Here is a 22,499-nt window from a genome sequence, read left to right as displayed (position 1 = left end):
ATCTCCATCTTCCTTCTAAACTGTATAAGGGCCTTGGAAGATTTTTATTGCTCTTCTTCCATTGTTGTTTTATGGAGTCAGTGCTTATTTGGATTTGTCTATCTATTTGCTAACATTTTGCTCTCTGTTACTTTTATTTAATAGTTTCTTTCCGATTTCGATCATGCATTATAAACTCTCACTTTCCTAAAGGTAAATATACTTTTTCCTCACTCTGGTGTGATAGTTTAGCTGAATATGCTATTGTAGGATGAAATTTATTTTTTTAAGCACTACAAACTTTTCCTTTTGAGATGTCTGCTGAGTATTTCCCTTCCCCCCTTACCAGATACTCAGTTTTGCCCTTGATTTATCTCTTCTTTTTGTGAGCATTCTGTTTTGTTAAAATGTTTCTTAGTGAGGGCTTATTTGTATTTATCCTGCCTACAACTAGTTGTATTTCCCAGAATGTGGATCCATATATATAATTTTTCCAGTTGTAAAAATTCTTAAGTATTGTCATCTCCTAGACTGTCATAGCTCACTTTTTCCTTTGTGATCTGTTTTATTCTGCAACCTCTATTAGTTGTATTTTGTACCTCCTTACTCTCGTCTATGTCTCTTGACCTCTTCTGGAACACTGTTTTTTCAGTGTAGCTAATTCTCTGTTTAACCCTTCAATTAATTTTTAACATTACTGACTATATTAAGTTCTAGAAGTTGTATTTGGTTGTTTTTCAAATTTGCTAAATCTGTTTTTTTTTTTAAAGATTATTCATTTATTTATTTTGAGAGAGAGAGAACACATATATGAGTGGGGGGGAGAGCAGAAGGACAGGGACAGGCAGACTGTGCTGAGCAGGGAGCCGGGCACTGGGCTCCATGCCATGACCCTGAGCTCATGAGCTGAGCCAAAATCAAGAATTGGACGCTTAACCAACTGAGCTATCCAGGCACCCCCAAATTTGCTAAATGTTTTTTGATAGTTACTTGTTCTTTGCTTATGTTTTTTGCTCCCTCTTTTTATGTCTTATCATTTTAAATAAACTTTTATACAAAGTCCTTACATGATTCTTTTTATCCTTTTGTCTACAATTTCTCACTTATTGTCAATTTTTGGTTTTATGTGTGGAGTTTTATAATTTTGGATCATGAACTTGTAGTGAGGAGTCAAGAGAGGGATTCTATCTGTGGGAATTCTTTGCAGCTTATGTTGAATTTATGTCTTCTGAAGTGTGGTTATTTGTTCAGTGGTAGAAGCGAAGACAGTAAAAAGAAGTTGCAGAACATTTTGACTCTAAGTACTGAGTACTTAGATTAAGTACTGAATCTAAGTACTAAGAGGATCACTATTTTATAGACAAATACTGAGTCAGGAAGAAGAGTAAAGTAAAAATGAAGAAACTCAGAAATGGTTCTAATTAAACAGAGAATTAGAATAGAATAGAAGTGCATATGACACATTTCATGACAAAAGGATTTTTGGAGCTTAAAACTGTTACATGATGCAGATTTTTTAATAAAACTGGAGGCTGGGTTGTTTTTATTGAGTGAAGTAGAATAGGTGTAATAATAGTAACAACCAAGGATTTATTAAGTATCTGCTTAATTTCAGAAATTATGTGAGCTTCCTTTCATAAACTTTTCTCATGTGATTCTTACAACACAGCCTTTGAAGTCTAGTCATAATATCTATGCTTGTACTAGTGTACTGGATTTGATGGGATTAGGTAAATTTAGCAAGGTTGAAAAACTGTAAAATGAGGAACCAGATTCTTCTGTCTTCGATTGTAAAATCCCTACTGTTTCTTTCAGACCCCTAATAGAATCTTAGGGTTGAAAGAAATCAGGCTATGTGGAGCCTGCATGGGGAAACTACTTCATGTCAGTCAAATTAAGGTCTCTATGTATTTTTTAGCATGTTCTATAGTTTTAATACATTGAACACCAACATTTATTGAGTTATTTCTATATACTAAGTGCTGTTCCATGTAATCTCTCATTTAATACTGAAGAGACCCGAATAAGAAATAGTGAGTATTTTTATATACATTTTTCAAATAAAAAAATAGAGATATTATAACTAGTTTGCTTAATCATCAAATAACAAGTCGGAATTCAAATCCAGTTCAGGTTCCTTAAAATGGCTGTGCTGTACATTGGAAAATAGAAGTGCATATGACACATTTCATGACATAAAGGATTTTACAGTCTAGTAAATGGTGATGGTACTTTTCAGTCAGTCTGTCTTTTTGGGAAGAGGAGTTAAATTCATCATATTTCTTTATCTACTCATTTGTATGATACTGCCCATTTCAGAAATTAATACTTCAGGGTCTGTGTAAACATTCTTTAAGTTTGTAGATAGTTATTGTATAAACAGAAAGTTAGGAAGAGTTTCTAATATAGACCTTAAGTATCTTCTGGATGACTCAATTCTTAAAGCACATTTATAATTTTTTAGTGTTTAACTATTATATGTTAAATAAAATCCACCTGTAACGGATAGCATTTTACATAATGTCATTGAGATATAATGGGGAGGTAAAAATTTGTAGATTTTTTTGGGGGTCTTTAATGTCTGAATATTTATATTTTTAATTATTAGAATCAGATCAACAGTAACCATCTTCGAAGAGCGGAACAAGAGGTGATTAGTCTGCATGAGAAAGTGCAGTATCTTTCGGCACAGAACAAAGGACTACTTACTCAATTAAGTGAAGCAAAGCGCAAACAAGCAGAGATTGAATGCAAGGTAAATATATTGGCTACCTAATGTTTTTGTCAATGTAATAATGCCTTTTTTGTTATGTCTCTTCATTATTTTAAAGGCAATAAAACCAAAAAGAGCTAATTTGGTTTCCCATTTTTCCTGCATTTGGTTTGGTCGTTGCTTTCAGACAGGTTAGCTCATCTTACTGTGAGGTGGATTTCTGGCAGGAAACCTCATTTCACCCACTCGGTTAAATGCCGGTTTAGGAAATTAAGTTAACCAAGTGGCTGAAAATTGGTATCTCTTTATAATTTTTCTTTTGACTTGTAGCTCTTTAAAGCCAAAGCTTTTAAAATTTAAAATTTAAAATTTAAAATTTAGGGAGATTAGGGCAACTCTCTTTGATTGGTATGGTATAGTATGCACTCAATATTGATATATGTTTTCTGGGTAGAGAGCAAAAGAAGTGTGTTTGCCCATGGTCTGGAAATTTGTGTACATTTCCCATTATTATTTTAATCAGTTTTTCTATTTTTTAATGCATGAAGTATTTGGATTTATAAAGCTTCAAAAAGTTTTTGAATTCAAGTAAATGTTTTCCTGAAGTCAGTTGCCAGTGCAGCTGTGGTGAGAGAGTGCGGGGATGAGGAGTGGGGTGGGACAAGGAGGGGGGGTAAGACAAGAGAGAGTGAGTGTGAGAGAAAGAGAAATAACTAAAGATATGACCGTGGTCTCAGCATTAGAATAGATTACTAAGGACACGTTATGGAATTTAAAAAATAAAGTAGGCATCCATCTTTTCATGGTGATACAGCAGGAATGATGCTCTTTAAGATTCTAGCCTTATTATTCTATGATAAGAAATAAGACTTTCAGTGGTACATATGAAGCTGTAATTCCATCAACTTGTTCTGGTGTCATTAAAAACCCGGAGTGAAGCTTGAGTGGTTTATCAGTGTCACTGAAATCCAGAGATGAAATTACATCCTAATAAATATGCATGGCTGTTGCAATTTACACTGACAGAAATCTGTAGGCAGTACTGAAATTTGTGCTAACTTAAAATTAGTCCCTCTAGAAGGATGTGACTAGACTAATTTAAAAATAAAATGATGTGACATGAGGTTATATCAATTTGATTTGTCTTTCTAATATGTGATTAAATTTTTATGATGCCATATTGTCTGTGCTGACTTATTTTTAATAAAGAGCTAAACTTAATCTCTTTTCAAATTATTGGGGTTTTTCTTAAACATAGGTTGCTAACACTGTTACTGGATTTAATATTGTTCCTCAAATGCCTTAGCACCTTTTAAGTAAAGTAAGGTGTTCTTTGGAAATAATTTTTGGGATTTGCTGATGAAGAAAAATATAAATATATATATTTTAAATTTAAGTAATAGGCTCAGATTCAGAATTTTAGAAAATGTTAAGAGCCAATATTTTATTTTTAATTGTTCAGTAATAAACCTGTGAAATTTGTTACAAATGCTGATTCTTATATCTGTTTGTGTGTTTAGCCTGTATATTGATTTATTCAATATTTTGTAATACCTTTTATAGATTTTGAGAATGCCCAGTGTGTCATTACCATAGCATCTAGAACATTATAATCAAGTGTATATATTTTATCTTGTTATACTGGAACACTTCAGGAATAAACCCTAACTTTTTCAAGGAAGCTAGTCCTTGAATTATGGAAATCTGGTTCATTTTCATTTAATTTTTTTTTTTTTTTAGATTTTATTTATTTGAGAGCAAGAGAGCATATATATAGGTATGCACACAAGTTGGGCAGAGGGTTAGAGGGAGGGGAAGAAGCAGACTTTCCACTGAGCCGGGAGCTGGACTCTGGGCTCCATCCCAGGACCCTGAGATCATGACCTGAGCTGAAGGCAGACACTTAACTGATTGAGTCTTCTAGGTGCCCACCCCTCATTTAGTTATGTATGATTATAGCTTGTAATTTGTTGATAAAGAACTATTGAATTTCATTTTATTTTTCATTTATGTAATATATCAGGATACTGTTTTTAGTATTAATGCTATTTTCCTTCTACAACTGAATTTGAATGTTCCTGCTTAAAAGATGAAAATAATAAGTCTGTAATCTCCAATATGAAAATTCAAAACACTCTGAAACCCAAACATTTTCTCATAAATTTCACAGAAATTCATTTGGGTGGCCATTTATAATTTTTGTTTTATCCCACTTGGTGCGAATATTTATACTTTACAGTTTCATCGTGTTTAGTACTAAGCAAGGTATTTCAATATGGATGCAACCTTGTGGATAATACTAATGTATGGTTCATGTATTTTATTATTTTTTTAAAATCTAAAAAATAAAAAAAATTCTATGACATATTTGCCAAGATTTTAGTAATGAGATTGTGGGATTTCCTACATAAATCTAAATTTGAAGAGGATAGAAGGATTTTATATTCTCTAATTCTACATATATAAAGAGAGATACCAATATAGATAAGTATCTATCCATGGAAAAGGCATAGTATAATAATTCATATATAAACTTGTAAAATTATATGATAAGTAATTTTTAAGTAAGAAAGTCAGTATTTTACTATGATTATAACATTGTACATATTTGTAATGACAAGAAGGAAACAGGAAGAAAATAAACCTGGTGCTTATATATAATATAAACCTTTTAAAAAAATTTTTATATATTTATTTGTCAGAGAGAGAGAGTACAAACAGGGGAAGTGGCAGACAGAGGGAGAAGGAGACTCCCCACTGAGTAAGGAGCCTGATGTAGGACTCAACCCAGGACCCTGAGATCATGACCTGAGCCGAAAGCAGATGCTCAACTGATTGAGCCACCCAGCTGTCCCTAATATGAAATTTAATAGCTTAATACCTATGTATTTTTTCATAATGCTTTGATTTTTTAACAGTATAAGTGAAAGCATTGCTCATACTCTTTCCCCTTTCATCTCATTCTCTTCCTGAGTCTACCATATACCCTCTCTTTTATCTTTTTGCTATGTGACTGCTTTTATTTTCTGATCCGTCCTTTGAGAGTTTTTTTTTTAAAGATTTTATTTATTTATTCGAGAGAGAGAGTGAGAGAGAGAGAGCGCGTGAGAAGAGTAGCAGGGGCGATAGGGAAGCAGACTCCCCAGTGAGCAGGAAGCCTGATGTGGGGCTCCATTCTAGGAACCTGGGATTATAACCTGAGCAGAAGACAGATGTTTAACTGACTGAGCCATCCAGGTGCCCCTCTTTCAGAGTTTCTTTTAGGCAAATACAAGCAAGTAGAAGTACATAATTTTTCTTTTCACTTTTTTACATAAAAGTTAACATATTGTGTGTTCTTCTCCTTGCCTTTTTTTTGGTCACTATAGTTTTTTTTCAATGTCATTATATTTTATAAAGCTTTCAATATCAGTACTTCAAGAGCCTTATTAGTTTCTAAGGTACATTGTTTTCCATGGATGTCTTGTAGTATACTTAACTAGATTCTTGTTGATGGGCACACGGATTGTCCCCAGTGTTTTTGCTGCCACAAGCAGTGTACTTAATAACCTCTTGTACATATATAATTTCAGACATACAGAGTTATATCCACATTCTCTACCTATAGAGATATATCCACATGTTCCTTTAGATTGGTCAATGGGTAAATGCATTTGTACTTACGTAAAATTTTGTCAGATGACACTTCTTGGGTTGAACCGTTTTGTACTCTGACCAAGAGGGCATGATAGTACTTGTTTCTCCATTATATTACTTTAAAAGATACTTACAAAGTATATAGCCAAACCTTTTCATTTTAAGTAGATGTAACTTGCATATTTTGGAACAGTGATTCTCAAATAAGGGTGGGAGAAGGTGAGATTATGAGACTTCAAAGAATTATGGCATCTGTTTACATATTCATCAAATACTTGGGCAATCTTTATTTGTTAGTATTATAGGCACTGGGGACTCAGTAGTGAAGAAAGTGAGCACAGTGTTTATTGAAACAATAAATAAAAAATACATAAGATCATTACTAATGATGTACTATAAAGTGGGAGGTAAGAGGAAGTGGTGATGAAGATGGAGTGCCAGGAGGTGGTATCAAAGCTGAGATGTGAGGAATAGGAAAGCAGCAGCCATGTGAAGTGCCAGGGGAAGGCTCCTCACCATGAAAGGGTCACAGAGTTTAAGATCCAAAAGCAGAAAAGAAGTTGGTTGCTGAGTCTTGTATAAAGTAAAAAGCCAATGACATAAAAACCAGGGAAGTAGGTTGGGACTGCACATCTTACCATATAAAATTTTACTTCCCATACTAATGAGTTTGGGTTTTACTCTTAAGTGCTGTGGAAGCCATTGAAAGATTTTAAGCAGAAAATCAACTATGACTTTTTCTGTTTTGCTGTATTTCCTTCAGGTTTTTTTGTTTGTTTGTTTTTTACGTTTAATTTTGACATTTTTGTTTACAGAAAAGCAGCAAAAATAGTAGTTACCATATAACTTTTTATCAGCTTCTCCTAATGTTAACATTTTATATAACCATGATACATTTATCACTAGTAAGAAATGAATGAAACTACAGACTTTATTCAGATCTCCCCACTAGATTTCTGTCTCCTCTAATCTGTGACAGTTTCTTAATGCTTTGTTATCTTTCCTTAGACCTTTATTATTGAAAAATACTGGTCAGTTATTTTGTAGAATATCCTTCAGCTTAGGATTGTATGTTTTCTCATGATTAGACTGAGATAATGTATTTTAGGAAAGAATACAGAACAGAAGTGTCCTTCTTAGCACATCATGTTAGAAGGCATTTTGTATTAATATGTTAATGCTGTTAACCCTGATCATTTAAGTTGGTGTCTGCCAAGTTTTCTCCACTACAGAGCTTTTTTCCTCTCATACTGTGTTCATTACAAGTAAGTTATTAAGTCCAGCCCAGTCTGACAGCCGGCAGGGATGTTAAGCTACACCCCCTCAAGGAAAGAGTGTCAAAAAACTTGTGGACATATATTAAAACCACCACAGTAATTAATAAATATTTGGGGGGAACTATCTTTTTTTTTTTTTAAAGATTTTATTTATTTTATTTGACAGACAGATTACAAGTAGGCAGAGAGGCAGGCAGAGAGAGAGGGGAGGAAGCAGGCTCCCTGCTGAGCAGAGAGCCCGATTCGGGGCTCGATCCCAGGACCCTGGGATCATGACCTGAGCTGAAGGCAGAGGCTTTAACCCACTGAGCCACCCAGGCGCCCCCTGGGCGAATTATCTTGAGGTCATGAAAATATCCTTAAAGTTTCAGCAACTAATTTTAGCATTTGTTAGGGGACATTGCTTATAGCAATTAATGTAATTATTTTTCAAAAGAATACACATACCACTGTGTGTAGAGATAGGTTTGGCTGGGGTTGGAGACAGATTTGTTATGAGGTCTTCAGGAAATAGTACAATACAGGTACTAGCTTGGGCTCAGGTATTAACATTTAAATAAAGAGAAGTAGATAAATTCACAATCTGTTTTTTGTACAGAACCAACAAGACTTGGTGATTAGATTGGAGAGGGAGAAGATTAAGGGGAATTTTTTTTAACGTGATTAACGTAATTTTGTATAATTTATAATATTTACATTTGGAAGTATTACATTTATTACATATGTTGCATATAATATATACACTTATAAGTATTATATATTATATTATATATATTATAAATAATATAATTTATTTGATTAATATAATTTCTTACATACTGCTAACTAAAATCAGGAGACTATAAATGTATTAGTTATCTATTACTATTTTTTAAATTACCTCTAAAACTTAGTGGCTTAAAATAGCAATAAGCACCAGTATCCTAGAGTTTTTGTGGGTCAGAAATTCAGGAGCAGTTTAACCAAGTGGTTCTGGTTTAGAGTCTCTTACGAGGCTGCAGTCATTGAAGGCTTAACTGGAGCTAATGGATGAGGTGTTTTAGGTGGCCCTCTCACAAGGTTGAAAGTTGGTGCTGACTGCTGGAGACATCACTGCCCTAGAAGGGATTTCTCTTAGTAAAGGATTTAGACAACTATAGAAACAAGCACAATGCAGAATGAGTAGTGCTGTGATTGAGGTATATAGGACACTGTAATGGGAGTTTAGTGTTAGGATAATGCTTCAAGAAAGGCTAACTGAGGAATGATTGAGCTAAGACATTAAAGCTATGTAGGAGTTAAGGAAAGACAATAAATAGAGTTCACTGGACAGAGAGAATGGCATATGTGAAGAATAAAAATAAGAAAGAAGAGGTTGCTTGAACTTAAAAAAGTTCATTGTAGCTGGAGGTAAGTATCATAAGGAATACTGGTAAGATATGAGGCTGGAACAGTGAATAGGGAGTGAAATCATATACAATTTAGGACACCAGTATAAGGACCTGAGTCATTATCTCAAGATCTGTGGAATGCCATAAAGTATTTAAACTAAGGGAGTGACAAAATGAGATTTGAATTTTATGAAATAGAGACACAGTGCTGTGCTAGAGCCAGCCAGTAAAGGCTTCCAAGAACCAGTTGTTAAATTTTTAGGAATTTTGCGACTTGCTTGTTAAAACAGCCATATGAACAATTAAGTCATATAGCATAATTAAATTGTGATAGGGCAAAGGTAATAAGTAATCAAACTTTAACATTTCCTACTTATTTTTACATTTTACTACTATCTGTGCTTTTGAGGTTATTTAGACCCCCTGTATCTGTACGGTGGAAGTACCATATAATAGTGTTCCACTGTACATTTCTTCCCAGCTCAGTGTTCAGTAATATTAACGTTGATAGCTTGAAAGGAGCCATGGTGGGATGATTTACATCACGTTAGTTGTCAAACTACAAATCAGGACTGGATTTTTTTGTTGACGATCTAGACCAGATGTTGGTAGACTGTAGCCCATAGCCCATAGCCCAAATCTGTCTGGTTGCCTGTTTTTAGAAGTAAAGTTTTATTGGAATACAGCCTTGCCTGTTTCTTTATGTATTGTCCATGGCCACTTCCACATTGCAGCAATGGCAGATACAATATTTGTGATACATTATATGGCCCATAAACCTAAAATATTTACAATCTGGCCTTTTAAGGAAAGGCATTTGATGCCTGTGCTTGATTTTTAATGCAGATAAAAGTTTAAAAATATGTTGTTATCTTCAGCATATGCATTATGACTAGCACAAAATTTTTAAGGAAATTTTCCTTCAGTATTTGATTACTGTCACCAGAATCAACAAAAAACTTGCTCACATTATTAACAGATGAGTGAAATTGTAACATAAGTCTTATTTGTTTCACTTTCATCTTTTCTCTAACAAAAATATTCAGTCAACATTTATATCAAAACTTTACTTTTTCCCCAGTTTCAACCATTGATGGCTCATGGATGTAGTAGTTTAGAAAAAAATCAATGAAAGCATTCTGTGAGAATACAGTGACTGCACAGAATGGGCAATGAGTATTGTATATCTTATTATCTATATGTTATATTATATATATCCTCTGTGTCAGTTTATGTTAAAAGATATAATAAACTTATTCATGAACACATGTGTGCACACACACACAAACAGCCCTAGGAGAAAGCTGATTGCTAGACATTTTTTTTTTATTACATATAATGTATTATTTGCCCCAGGTTACAGGTCTGTGAATTGTCCAGCTTTCCCCATATCCCATATCCTCCCCAATGTCCATCACCCAACCGCCCTCTCCATACACCCCTCCTCCCAGCACCCACAGTTTGTTTTGTGAGATTAAGAGCCTCCTATGGTTTTTCTCCCTCTGGATCCCATCTTGTTTCATTTATTCTTTTCCTACCCCCCCCCCCAACCCCACGTTGCATCTACACTTCCTCATATCAGGGAGATTGTATGATAATTGTCTTTCTCTGATTAACTTATTTTGCTAAGCATAATACCCTCTTGTTCCATCCACATTGTTGCAAATGGCAAAATTTCATTTCTTTTGATGGCTGCATAGTATTCCATTGTGTATATATATACCACATCTTCTTTATCCATTCATCTGTTGATGGACATCTAGGTTCTTTCCATCATTTGGCTATCGTGGACATTGCTCCTATAAACATTTGGGTGAATGTGCCCCTTTGGATCACTACATTTGTAGGTTTAGGGTAAATACTCAGTAGTATGATTGCTGAGTCATAGGGTAGCTCTATTTTTAACTTTTTGAGGACCCTCCATGCTGTTTTTCAGAGCAGCATCACCAGGTTGCATGTCCACCAACAGTGTAGGAGGGTTCCCCTTTTTTCCGCATCCTTGCCAACACCTGTTCTTTCCTGACTTGTTAATTTTAGCCATTCTGATTGGTGTGAGATGGTATCTCATTGTGGTTTTGATTTGTATTTCCCTGTAGCCGAGTGACGTGGAGCACTTTTTCATGTATCTGTTGGCCATCTGGATGTCTTCTTTGTAGAAATGTCTGTTCATGCCCTCTGCCCATTTCTTGATTGTATTGTTTGTTCTTTGGGTGTTGAATTTGATAAGTTCTTTATACATTTTGGATACTATCCCTTATTTGATATGTCATTTGCGAATATCTTCTCCCATTCTGTTGGTTGCCTTTTGGTTTTGTTGACTGTTTCATTTGCTGTGCAAAAGCTTTTGATTGTGATGGAGTCCCAGTGGTTCATTTTTGCCCTTGCTTCCCTTGCCTTTGAATTTGCTGCAAAGAATTGAATTTGAATTTCCAGGAAGAATTTGCTGCAGCTGAGGTTGAAGAGGTTGCTGCCTATGTTCTCCTCAAGGGTTTTGATGGATCCCTGTCTCACATTGAGGTCTTTCATCCATTTTGAGTCTATTTTTGTGTGTGGTATAAGGAAATGGTCCAGTTTCATTCTTCTGCATGTGGCTGTCCAACTTTGCCATCATGATTTGTTGAAGAGACTGTCTTTTTTTCCATTGGACATTCTTTCCTCTTTGTCAAAGATTAGTTGACCATAGAGTTGTGGGTATATTTCTGGGGTCTCTATTCTGTTCCATTGATCTATGTGTCTTTTTTTGTGCCAGTACCAGTCTTGAGGATTATAGCTTTGTAATAGAACTTGAAGTCTGGAATTGTGGTGCCACCAACTTTTTGACTTTCTTTTTCAACATACCTTTGTCTATTCGGGGTCTTTTCTGGTTCCATATAAATTTTAAGATTATTTGTTCCATTTCTTTAAAAAAATTGATAGGGATTGCATTAAATGTGTAGATTGCTTTAGGTAGCATAGACATTTTCACAATATTTGTTCTTCCAATCCAGGAGCATGGAACATTTTTCCATTTCTTTATGTCTTCCTCAATTTCTTTCATGAGTACTTTATAGTTTTCTGAGTTCAGATTCTTTGCCTCTTCGATTAGGCTTATTCCTAGGTATCATATGGTTTGGGGTACAATTGTAAATGGGATTGACTCCTTAATTTTTCTTTCTTCTGTCTTGCTGTTGTTGTATAGAAATGCAACTGATTTCTGTACATTGATTTTATATCCTGACACTTTACTGAATTTTCCTGTATGAGTTCTTGCAGTTTTGGAGTGGAGTCTTGGGTTTTCCATATAAAGTATCATATCAGCTGCAAAGAATGAGAGTTTGACCTCTTCTTTGCTGATTTGGATGCCTTTTATTTCTTTTTGTTGTCTGATTGCTGAGGCTAGAACAAATAGTACTATGTTGAATAGCAGTAGTGATAGTGGACATCCCTGCCATGTTCCTGACCCTAGGAGAAAAGCTCTCAGTTTTTCCCCATTGAGAGTGATATTGGCTGTGGGTTTTCCATAGATGGCTTTGATGATATTAAAATATCCCTACACTTTGAAAAGTTTTGATGAAGAAAGGATCCTGTACTTTGTCAAATGCTTTTTCAGCATCTATTGAGAGTATCATATGGTTTTTGTTCTTTTTTTTTTTTAATTAATGTATTGTATCACATTGATTGCAGCCCTGGAATAAATCCCTCTTGGTCGTAGTGAACAATCCTTTTAATGTACTGTTGGATCCTATTGATTAGTATTTTGGTGAGAATTTTTCCGTCTGTGTTCATCAAGGATATTGGTTTGTAAGTATTCTTTTTGATGGGATCTTTGTCTGGTTTTGGGATCAAGATAATGCTGGCCTCCTAAAATGAGTTTGACACTTTTCCTTCCATTTCTGGTTTTTGGAACAGTTTCAGGAGAATAGAAATTAATTCTTCTTTTGCTTTGGGGAGATTTTTGATGACTGCATCAGTCTCCTTACTGATTTTGGGTCTGTTCACATTTTCTATTTCTTCCTAGTTCAGTTTTGGTAATTTATATGTCTCTAGGAATGCATTCATTTCTTCCAGATTGTCAAATTTGCTGGCGTATAGTTGCTCATGATATGTTCTTATAATTGTTTCTATTTTGTTGGTGTTGGTTGTGATTTCTCCTATTTCATTCATGATTTTATTTATTTGGGTCCTTTCTCTTTTCTTTTTGATAAGTTTGGCCAGGGCTTTATCAGTCTTATTAATTCTTTCAAAACCTTTGCTCCTAGTTTCATTGATCTGTTCTACTGTTCTTTTGGTTTCTGTTTCATTGTTTTCTGCTCTGATGTTTATTATTTCTCTTCTCCTGCTGGGTTTAGGCTTTCTTTGCTGTTCTTTCTCCAGCTTCATGTGTAAGGTTAGGTTGTGTACTTAAGACCTTTCTTCTTTTTTGAGAAAGGTTTGTATCGCTATATACTTTCCTCTCAGGACCATCTTTTCTGTGTCCCACAGATTTTGAACAGTTTTGTTTTCATTTTCATTTGTTTCCATGAATTTTTTCAATTCTTCTTTAATTTCCTGGTTGACCCATTCTTTCTTTAGTAGGATGCTCTTTAACCTCCATGTATTTGAGTTCTTTCCAACTTTCCTCTTGTGATTGAGTTCTAGCTTCAGAGCATTGTGGTTTGAAAATATGCAGGGAATGATCCCAATCTTTTGGTACCAGTTTAGACCTGATTTGTGACCCAGAATATGATCTATTCTGAAAACTGTTCATGTGCTCTAGAGAAGAATGTGTATTCTGTTGCTTTGGGATGGAATGTTCTGAATATATCTGTGATGTCCATCTGGTCCAGTTTGTCATTTAAGGCCTTTATTTCTTTGTTCATCTTTTGCCTGGATAACCTGTCCAATTCAGTGAGAGGGCTGTTAAAATCCTCTATTATTATTGTATTATTGTTGATGTGTTTCTTTGATTTTGTTATTAGTTGGTTTATATAGTGTTTTTTATATATATACATATATATATATATATACACACATACATATAGTTATATAGTTTATATATATATAGTTATATAGCTTATATAGTTTAAGATTGTTAGATCTTGTTGGACAGACCCTTTGAGTATGATATAGTGTCCTTCCTCATCTCTTATTATAGTCTTTGGCTTAAAATCTAATTGATCTGATATAAGGATTGCCACCCCCGCTTTCTTTTGATGTCCATTAACATGGTAAATTATTTTCCACCCCCTCACTTTATTTATTTTTTTTTAAGATTTTATTTATTTATTTGACAGACAGAGATCACAAGTAGGCAGAGAGGCAGGCAGAGAGAGAGGAGGAAGCAGGCTCCCCGCGGAGCAGAGAGCCGATGCGGGGCTCGACCCCAGGATCCTGGGATCGTGACCTGAGCCGAAGGCAGAGACTTTAACCCACTGAGCCTCCCAGGCGCCCCACCCCCTTACTTTAAATCTGGAGATGTCTTTGGGGGTAAAATGGGTTTCTTGTAGATAGCGTATTGATGGGTTCTGTTTTTTATCCATTCTGATATCCTGTGTCTTTTGATTGGGGCATTTAGCCCATTTACATTCAGAGTAACTATTGAAAGATCTGAATTTTGTGTTGTCTGTAAGATGACTGTTACTCTGTATTGTCTCTGTTCCTTTCTGGTCTACTACTTTTAGGTTCTCTCTTTGCTTAAAGGACCCCTTTCAATATTTCCAGTAGGGCTGGTTGGTGTTTACAGTTCTTTCAGTTTTTGTTTGTCCTCGAAGCTTTTTCTCTCTCCTTCTATTTTCAACGATAGCCTAGATGGATATAGTATTCTTGGCTCCATATTTTTCCTCATTTAGTGTTTTGAATATATGATGCCAGTTCTTTCTGGCCTCCCAGGTCTCTGTGTATAAGTCTGCTGCCAATCTAATATTTCTGCCATTGTATGTTACAGACTTCCTGTCCCAAGCTGCTTTCAGGATTTTTTCTTTGTCACTAAGACTAATAAGTTTTACTACTAGAAGATGGGATGTAGACCTGTTTTTATTGATTTTGAGGGGGATTCTCTGTGCCTCCTGGATTTTGATGCTTGTTCCCTTTGCCATATTAGGAAAATTCTCTACTATAATTTGTTCCAATAAACCTTCTGCCCCTCTCCTCCTTCGGGAATCCCAATTATTCTAATACTGTTTCGTTTTATGGTATCACTTATTTCTTAAATTCTCCCTTCATGGTTCAGTAGTTGTTTGTCTCTTTTTTGCTCAGCTTCTTTATTCCCCATCATTTGGTCTTCTGTATCACTAATTCTCTCTTCTGCCTCATTTGTCCTAGCAGTAAGAGCGTCCATTTTTTTATTGCACCTTATTAATAGCTTTTTAAATTTCTAGTTGGTTAGATTTTTGTTCTTTTATTTCTCCATAAAGAGATTTTATTTCTTCAAAAAGGGTTTCTGTAATATCTTCCATGGCTTTTTTGAGCCCTGCTAACACCTTGAGAATCATCATTCTGAACTGTATTTCTGACATATTAGCAATATTTGTATTGGTTAGGTCCCTAGCCTTTGGTACTGCCTCTTGTTCTTTTTTCTGTGGTGAGTTTTTCTGCCTTGTCATTTTATGCAGATAAGAATATATGAACGACAGAATAAAATACTAAAAGGTTGGCAAAGACCCTAGAAAAATGTATGCTAATGAAATCAGAAGAGACCCAAAATTGGGGGGAAAAGAAAGGGGGATGTTAATTTTTATCTATATCTATATCTATATCTATATATCTGGTGAATAGAACAGAGCCACCCACTTGATTTGGGGTGTAATCTGGTCTCTTAGTACAAACTACCTCCCAAAGTTTTAAAGAAAGAAAAACTTATATATCTATAAAATAAGAGTAAACATAATGAAGGGATAGAATATGACTGTAATGTTGAAAATTTAAAAAAATATATAAAAAAGGAATTGATAAGTTTGTTGGAAAAAGAGAAAAAAAAGGAGGAGAGAATGTGTTCAGACTGGAGACTAAACAAAGCCATGTACTAGATTTAGGGTATATTTTTATGTATTAGAAGAAATTGTATCCCAGAATTTTAAAGAAAAAAACCCCCATACATATACAAAAAATAAGGTTAAATACAATGAAGAGATAAAATATTACTATAAAAATGAAGGTTTAAAAATATATATATCTATTTTTTTTATAAGGGTATTTTTTTTAAGATTTTATTTTTTTATTTATTTGACAGAGAGAGATCACAGTACACAGAGAGGCAGGCAGAGAGAGAGAGAGGGAAGCAGGCTCCCTGCTGAGCAGAGAGCCTGATGCAGGACTCGATCCCAGGACCCTGAGATCATGACCTGAGCTGAAGGCAGCGGCTTAACCTACTGAGCCTCCCAGGCGCCCCTAAGGGTATTTTTAAGATAAACTATTTAAAAAACTTCAAAAGAGGAAAGAGGAATGGCGCCTGGGTGGCTTAGTGGGTTAAGCCTCTGCTTTCGGCTCAGGTCATGATCTCAGGGTCCTGGATCAAGCCCTGCATGGGGTTCTCTGCTCAGCAGAGAGCCTGCTTCCCCTCTCTCTCTGCCTGCCTCTCTGCCTACTTGTGATCTCTCTTTCTGTTAACATAAGGAAATAAAAAATCTTCCTAAAGAAAAAAAATAAAAAGAAGAAGAAAGAGGAAAAGTTGAAAAAAGAGAGAATAAGAAAACAATAAAATAAAAAATATTTAACTTTGCAAGACTGAAGGATCATGGGGGGAAAGCCATGAATTCCATGTGTTGCATTCCTCTAGCTCTGGAGTTCTGCAATTCTCATTTATGAACTTGTTCTTGGCTGGATGTTCTTGCTGATCTTCTGGGGAAGGGGCCTGTTGCCGTGATTCTCAAATGTCTCTCCGAGGCGGAATTGCACTGCCTTTGCCAGGGGCCAGGCTAAGTAATCTGCTCGGGTTTGCTCTTGGGAGCTTTTGTTCCCTGAATGCTTTCCATAGAGCTTTGGAGGACGGGAATGGAAATGGCGGCCTTCCAATCACTAGGCCTAGAGGAACTGAGAGCTCAGGACACCACACCTCAGTGCGCCCTCAGAGAAAAGCAGTCAATCCCTTCCGTCTCCCAGGTCTCCAGCTACACTCTGTACTCTCCTGGCCTGTGACTGAGCATTTCTATCTCTAGCACATGATCCCATTTGAAGTCTCCAAACCCAGCAGATTCCTGCTGCACGTTTCTGTGCCACTCCTCCTGGAGAAGGAAGGAGGGGGTCTCTCTGGATCTGCCACTTGTGGGGTCCCTGCTGGAAGAGCAGTGGCCTAACTGTGCCTTGGATCATGGTTTAAGGTAACCCTGATTTGAGAGCTCACTCCTCGGCTCTGTCTATCGGCTTCCCCGCTCTGATACCTGGGAGCTCTACCACAATCAGACACCCCCGATCTTTCCGTGACCCTGTGGGACCTGAGACCACACTATCCCTGTGAGGACTCCACCCCCGCTTAGTCTCTGGAGCGATGTCCCTCAGAGGAGCAGACTTCTAAGAGTTCTGATTTTGTGCTCTGCTGCTCCACCGCTTGCCGAAAGCCAATCCCTCCCCACCACCATGGTCTTTCTTCCTGTCATTTCGGATTCACTTCTCTACACATCGTACCTTCCAGAAAGTGTTTGATTTTCTGGTCCTAGAATTGCTGTTCTTCTCTTCTATCTCCTGTTGAGTTTGTAGGTGTTCGGAATGGTTTGATAACTAACTAGCTGAACTCCTGGGACCTGATGTCATTTCAGTCTGCTACTCCTCTGCCATCTTGCTTCTCCCCCTAGACATTTTTTAAAAGGAATTTATTTATTTGGTCAGGGGTGGAGGCATAAGGAGGGGGGAGTGAGAGGGGAAGCAGAGGGAGAAGCAGGTTCTCCACCAAGCAGGGAGCCTGACATGGGGCTCAGTGCCAGGAACCTGGGATCATGACCTGAGCTGAAAGCAGATTCTTAACCTCTGAGCCACCCAGGTGCCCCTGATTTTTAGACATTTATTAGCACAGCACAGGGTACACATGTGACTATATGCAAACTGGCAAAATATTTAAAGCAGTATCTGCTTAAGGTGAAGCAGAAGTATCTAAGATACAGAATAAGTTTAATTATTACACTTCTAAATTTGTGATATTTAGAAATGTTGGTATTATAGTACTGTCAGGTGCTAAATTTCTCCAATGGTCACCAATGCTGTAAATTTTTGATACAAATGATGGCTACATTTCAACTGGAGTTAATGGAGGAGAAAAATATTTTGCATACCCTACTTTTATGTAACATATTTTCTTCATATTTTGTTGTTTCTGGATCAGTATTAATTGGCTACGGTATTGTAGGATGCAGTTTTGGGGTTTTTCTTTGTGAAATTTTGAAGTGGTAGAGTTAAGTACTATACTTTTCCTGGGAAGATTAGAATTATGATGTAATTGAACTTCTATTCTCTTTTGTAATGTAATGTAAATGTTAACATTTACTATAAATGTTATTTACTATAAATGTTAACATTTATTGCTTCAGAAAGAATATAATCATTAAGTATTATCCAGTTAATATACTCTCTCAGTATCCATATTCTCTGTTAATCTGTTGTCCAAATTTAGTGTTTGAAAGTTCTCAATTTTTTGTTCTTGCATAAAAATGAACAGCTTTCACAGTCACCAGTGATTTGAATTCTTTTAAGATTAAGTTCATTTTTAATTTTAACTTTTTATGCAGAACTTGTTTATTTGAGTGTTGTTTCTGAATGCTTAAAGATAGAATATTATTCTATATGTTTGGTCTTCATTTTATATCAAGTTCAGGAAATAATGGCACTTTTTTTTCATCTGATCATTAATCTATTTGTTTTCAAAATTTGAAGTATATTTTACTTTTACCACATGGTTTATTTTTGGTTTGGTTTGTTTGCCGCTCTAGAACAAGGAAGAAGTGATGGCTGTGAGACTCCGGGAAGCAGATAGCATAGCTGCTGTGGCTGAATTACAGCAGCACATTGCTGAGCTGGAAATCCAGGTACCATATGAAAATAATAAAGTACACATAAAAATAATTTCTCTCTGTACCTGAAGAGTGACTTGTACCTTCCTCTTAATGATTATGATTCTATTTTCAACACATATTCATTTCCACGTTCTTTTTTTGGTGGTAACATAACATATAACATAAATTGACCATTTTAAAGTGTAAGTTCTATGACATTAAGTACATTCACATTGTACAACCAGTCAGTCTCCAGAACTCTTTTCATCTTGCAAAACTGAAAATCTGCCTATTGAACATCTCCTCATGCCCATTTCCCTGAACCCCTGGAAACCACCATTCCATTTTTAATCTCTGAATTAGATTACTCTCGGTACTGCATGTAAGTAAGACGGTATAGTATTTGTCTTCTTTTTTAAGATTTTATTTATTGTCAGAGAAAGAGAAAAAGAGCACACACAAAAAGGGAGAGCAGCAGGCAGAGGGAGAAGTACTCTCCCTGCTGAACAAGGAGCCCCATGCAAGACTCCATTCCAGGACCCCGGGATCATGACCTGAGCCAAAGGCAGACACTTAAGTGACTGAGCCACCCAGGGGTCCCTGTCTTTTTTTTTTTTTTTTTTAAAGATTTATTTATTCATTCTAGAGAAAGAGAGTACACAAGTCAGGGGAGGGGCTGAGGGAAAAAGAGAGAGGGAAAGCAGACTCCCCACTGAGCAAGAAGCCCGACAGATTACCCTACAAACCAACCCATCTACAGACCATAAGGCTCAATCCCAGGACACTGAAATCATGACCTGAGCCAAAATCAACACTTGGTCACTTTAACTGAGCCACCCAGTTGCTGCAGTATTTGTCTTTTTATGACTGGGTCTTTTCACTTAGCATAATGTCATTAAAGTTTATCCATGTGTAATGGATAATATGTGAAAAATAATATATGAAAAAATTTCCTTCCTTTATAAGACTGAATAATATTCCATTGTATCTGTATACCACATTTTGTTGTTTATCCATTGGTAAACACTTGGGTTGCATCCACCTTTTGGCTATTGTGAATAATGCTTCTGTGAACGTGGTTGTACAGATGTTGTACAGATCTCTTTGAATCCCTGCTTTCATTTCTTTGGGATTTACCCAGAAGTGGGATTGATAGATCATACAGTAATCCTGTTTTTAATTATTTGAGGAATTGCTATACTATTTTCCATAGCAGCTGCACCATTTTACATTCTTGCTAGCCAGTGCACAAGGGCTCTTATTTCTCCTTGTCCTTACCAATACTTGTTAATTTTCTGGGGTTTTTGTTGTTGTTTGTTTTTTTGTGGTAGCCATCCTAATCAGAATGAAGTCATAGCTCATAGTGGTTTTGATTAGCATTCCCCTAATTAGTGATGTTGACCATCTTACCATTTGCTTTTTGCTATTTGTGTATCTTCTTTACAGAAATGTCTGTATGAGTCCTTTGCTCATTTTTTTAATCAGGTTTTTGAGTTATTGAAGTTCCTTATGTATCCTTAGGGTCAATCCCTTATCAGATAGATAGTTTTCTTTTTTTTTTTTTAATTTTATTTATTTATTTGACAGACAGAGATTACAAGTAGGCAGAGAGGCAGTCAGAGAGAGGAGGAAGCAGGCTCCCTGCTGAGCAGAGAGCCCGATGCGGGGCTCAATCCCAGGACCCTGGGATCATGACCTGAGCCGAAGGCAGAGGCTTAACCCACTGAGCCACCCAGGCGCCCCAGATAGATAGTTATCAAATGTTTTCTCCCTTTCTTTGGTTTGCCTTTTTGTTCTGTTACTGCTTTTTGATGAACAAAAGTTTTTTTTTGTTGAAGTCCAACTTAACTTAGTCCTCTTCTTTTGTGGCCTCTGCTTAAGTCCACGTTTGATAATTTGATACCATATTTGTACATTGCCAAAGCAATTTTTGAAAGAAGATTCAAAACTAAATAATTTGTCAATGTATGTCCTATTTCTCATTGTATTTATAAGGTAGTAAATTTCTCATATGGGAAAAATACTGTGTTTAAAATCTTATTTCTTTCAAAATATGTTATATTTATTCCAAGCCAAAATACAGTTTTTGCTGCAGCATATAGAATTTTCTTCCACTTAAAATATCCTTTGAACTAAATTTCAATTCAAAATTTGGTTAATTTCTAAGACTTACATGTATTATAGCTTCATCTTTTGATCTGGGTCAAAAGTAATCATGATACATCGATTTGTATAAGTTTATTAAAAAATTAGCCTTTGTGTTCTGTTGCTAATATTCCCTGTAAAGTAGCACATACTCAGAAAAACTTCAAGCATGAACTGACTTCATGACATATTTGTAATCAGTGGTTTAAATCATGCTATCGTATTCAATTCTAGTGTAAGCCTGGAGTTTTCTAACATCTAGAAAATTAAGAAATTTTGCTACATTTCTATGCATGTTAGTCACAAACAGCAAGATTTATATCATTGTTTTTATTTATTCTGAAATACTTATGAAAGTGAAGAGCCTGATATGCTGCAAGTTTTATTTAAAATGGAATGCAGCATGTTACATCATTTCTGAAAATAGAAAATGCATGAAATTTTTACTATCAGGAATATGTTGGCATCAAATGGCTCTTGATTAAATAATCCTTGGAATCCTAATTGCTAAATTCATTGGTATTTTTTCGGTATTTATCCTGCTTGAGTTTATCTCATTTATGGTTGTTAACCAGTCGTCCTCTTTACATTCTCTCCTCCCATAGCTTTCCCACCACCACTCACTTTTGCCTTACTTCTTTCTTGTTTTTTGTTTTGGTCTTCTTATCATCTCTGAATGTTTGTATTCCTCTGAGAATCCCAAGTTTTTGGCTTTTTAAAGGCAGTATTCAAATGAGGGATCTCACATGGCTGTAGGAGCCATCTGTATAACAGATCCTAATGTAACTCCAGCCCTCACATGTTTCCCCCAACCAATAATTTTTAAACCTTTTAAAAAATTATTAGCACAGTATACCAAGAAGTTTGTAATACAAAGCTACATTATAATATGGGTAAACACATTACCCATATAGTCACGGTGGAGGTCAAGATACAGAATATTGCCTGTATCCAGAAGTCTACCCAATCACACCTGACTCCCTTGTCCTGAGTTTTGTGGTAGTCTCTCTTTTGCTTTTCTTTATAATTGTGTCAACTTCATATGCCTCTCTGATTTGTACAGTTTAGTTTTACTTGTTTCTGAACTTTGAATAGAGTGTTCTTGAATATCTTTGTCTCTTCTTTCTTTGTTCAACATTATTTTAGTAAGTAATCATTTTTATTGTTATGTGTTCCCATTTTATGACTGTATCACAGTGTATCCACTCTAATATTATTGGTCATTTGGGAGTTTGTGGATTGGGACTGTTTGGAACAGTGCTGTGATTATAAGCAATCGTGTGCACTGTACTGACTACATGTACATGTTTCTCTGGTGTGGAATGTTTGTGTCACATAGCATGCAACTCTTCAACTTTATTTTCCAAAGTGCTTGTGATATTTTGTTGTGGTTTTAATTTCCATTTACCTGATTATTAATAAGGCTGGCCATTTGGATTTCCTC

At 35.7% G+C, this 22,499-nt stretch overlaps 1 protein-coding gene across 8 annotated transcripts in view; it reads left to right on the top strand.

Moving 5' to 3' along the window:
• EVI5 (ecotropic viral integration site 5) overlaps positions 1-22,499 on the top strand; it is a 198,364-nt gene that overhangs the window by 127,154 nt on the left and 48,711 nt on the right. For all 8 annotated transcript variants that reach the window (XM_059375393.1, XM_059375394.1, XM_059375396.1 and 5 more), the window contains 2 exons: positions 2,588-2,734; positions 18,848-18,943. In XM_059375393.1, coding sequence (XP_059231376.1) covers positions 2,588-2,734; positions 18,848-18,943 — 243 coding nt within the window. The remainder of the gene's footprint in view (positions 1-2,587; positions 2,735-18,847; positions 18,944-22,499) is intronic.

The sequence above is a fragment of the Mustela nigripes genome, chromosome 14 (assembly GCF_022355385.1).
Source record: "Mustela nigripes isolate SB6536 chromosome 14, MUSNIG.SB6536, whole genome shotgun sequence".
Taxonomy (NCBI): Eukaryota; Metazoa; Chordata; class Mammalia; order Carnivora; family Mustelidae; genus Mustela; species Mustela nigripes.
The sequence above is the reverse complement of the archived record's forward strand: the minus strand, read 5'-3'. Positions and strand labels throughout refer to the sequence as shown.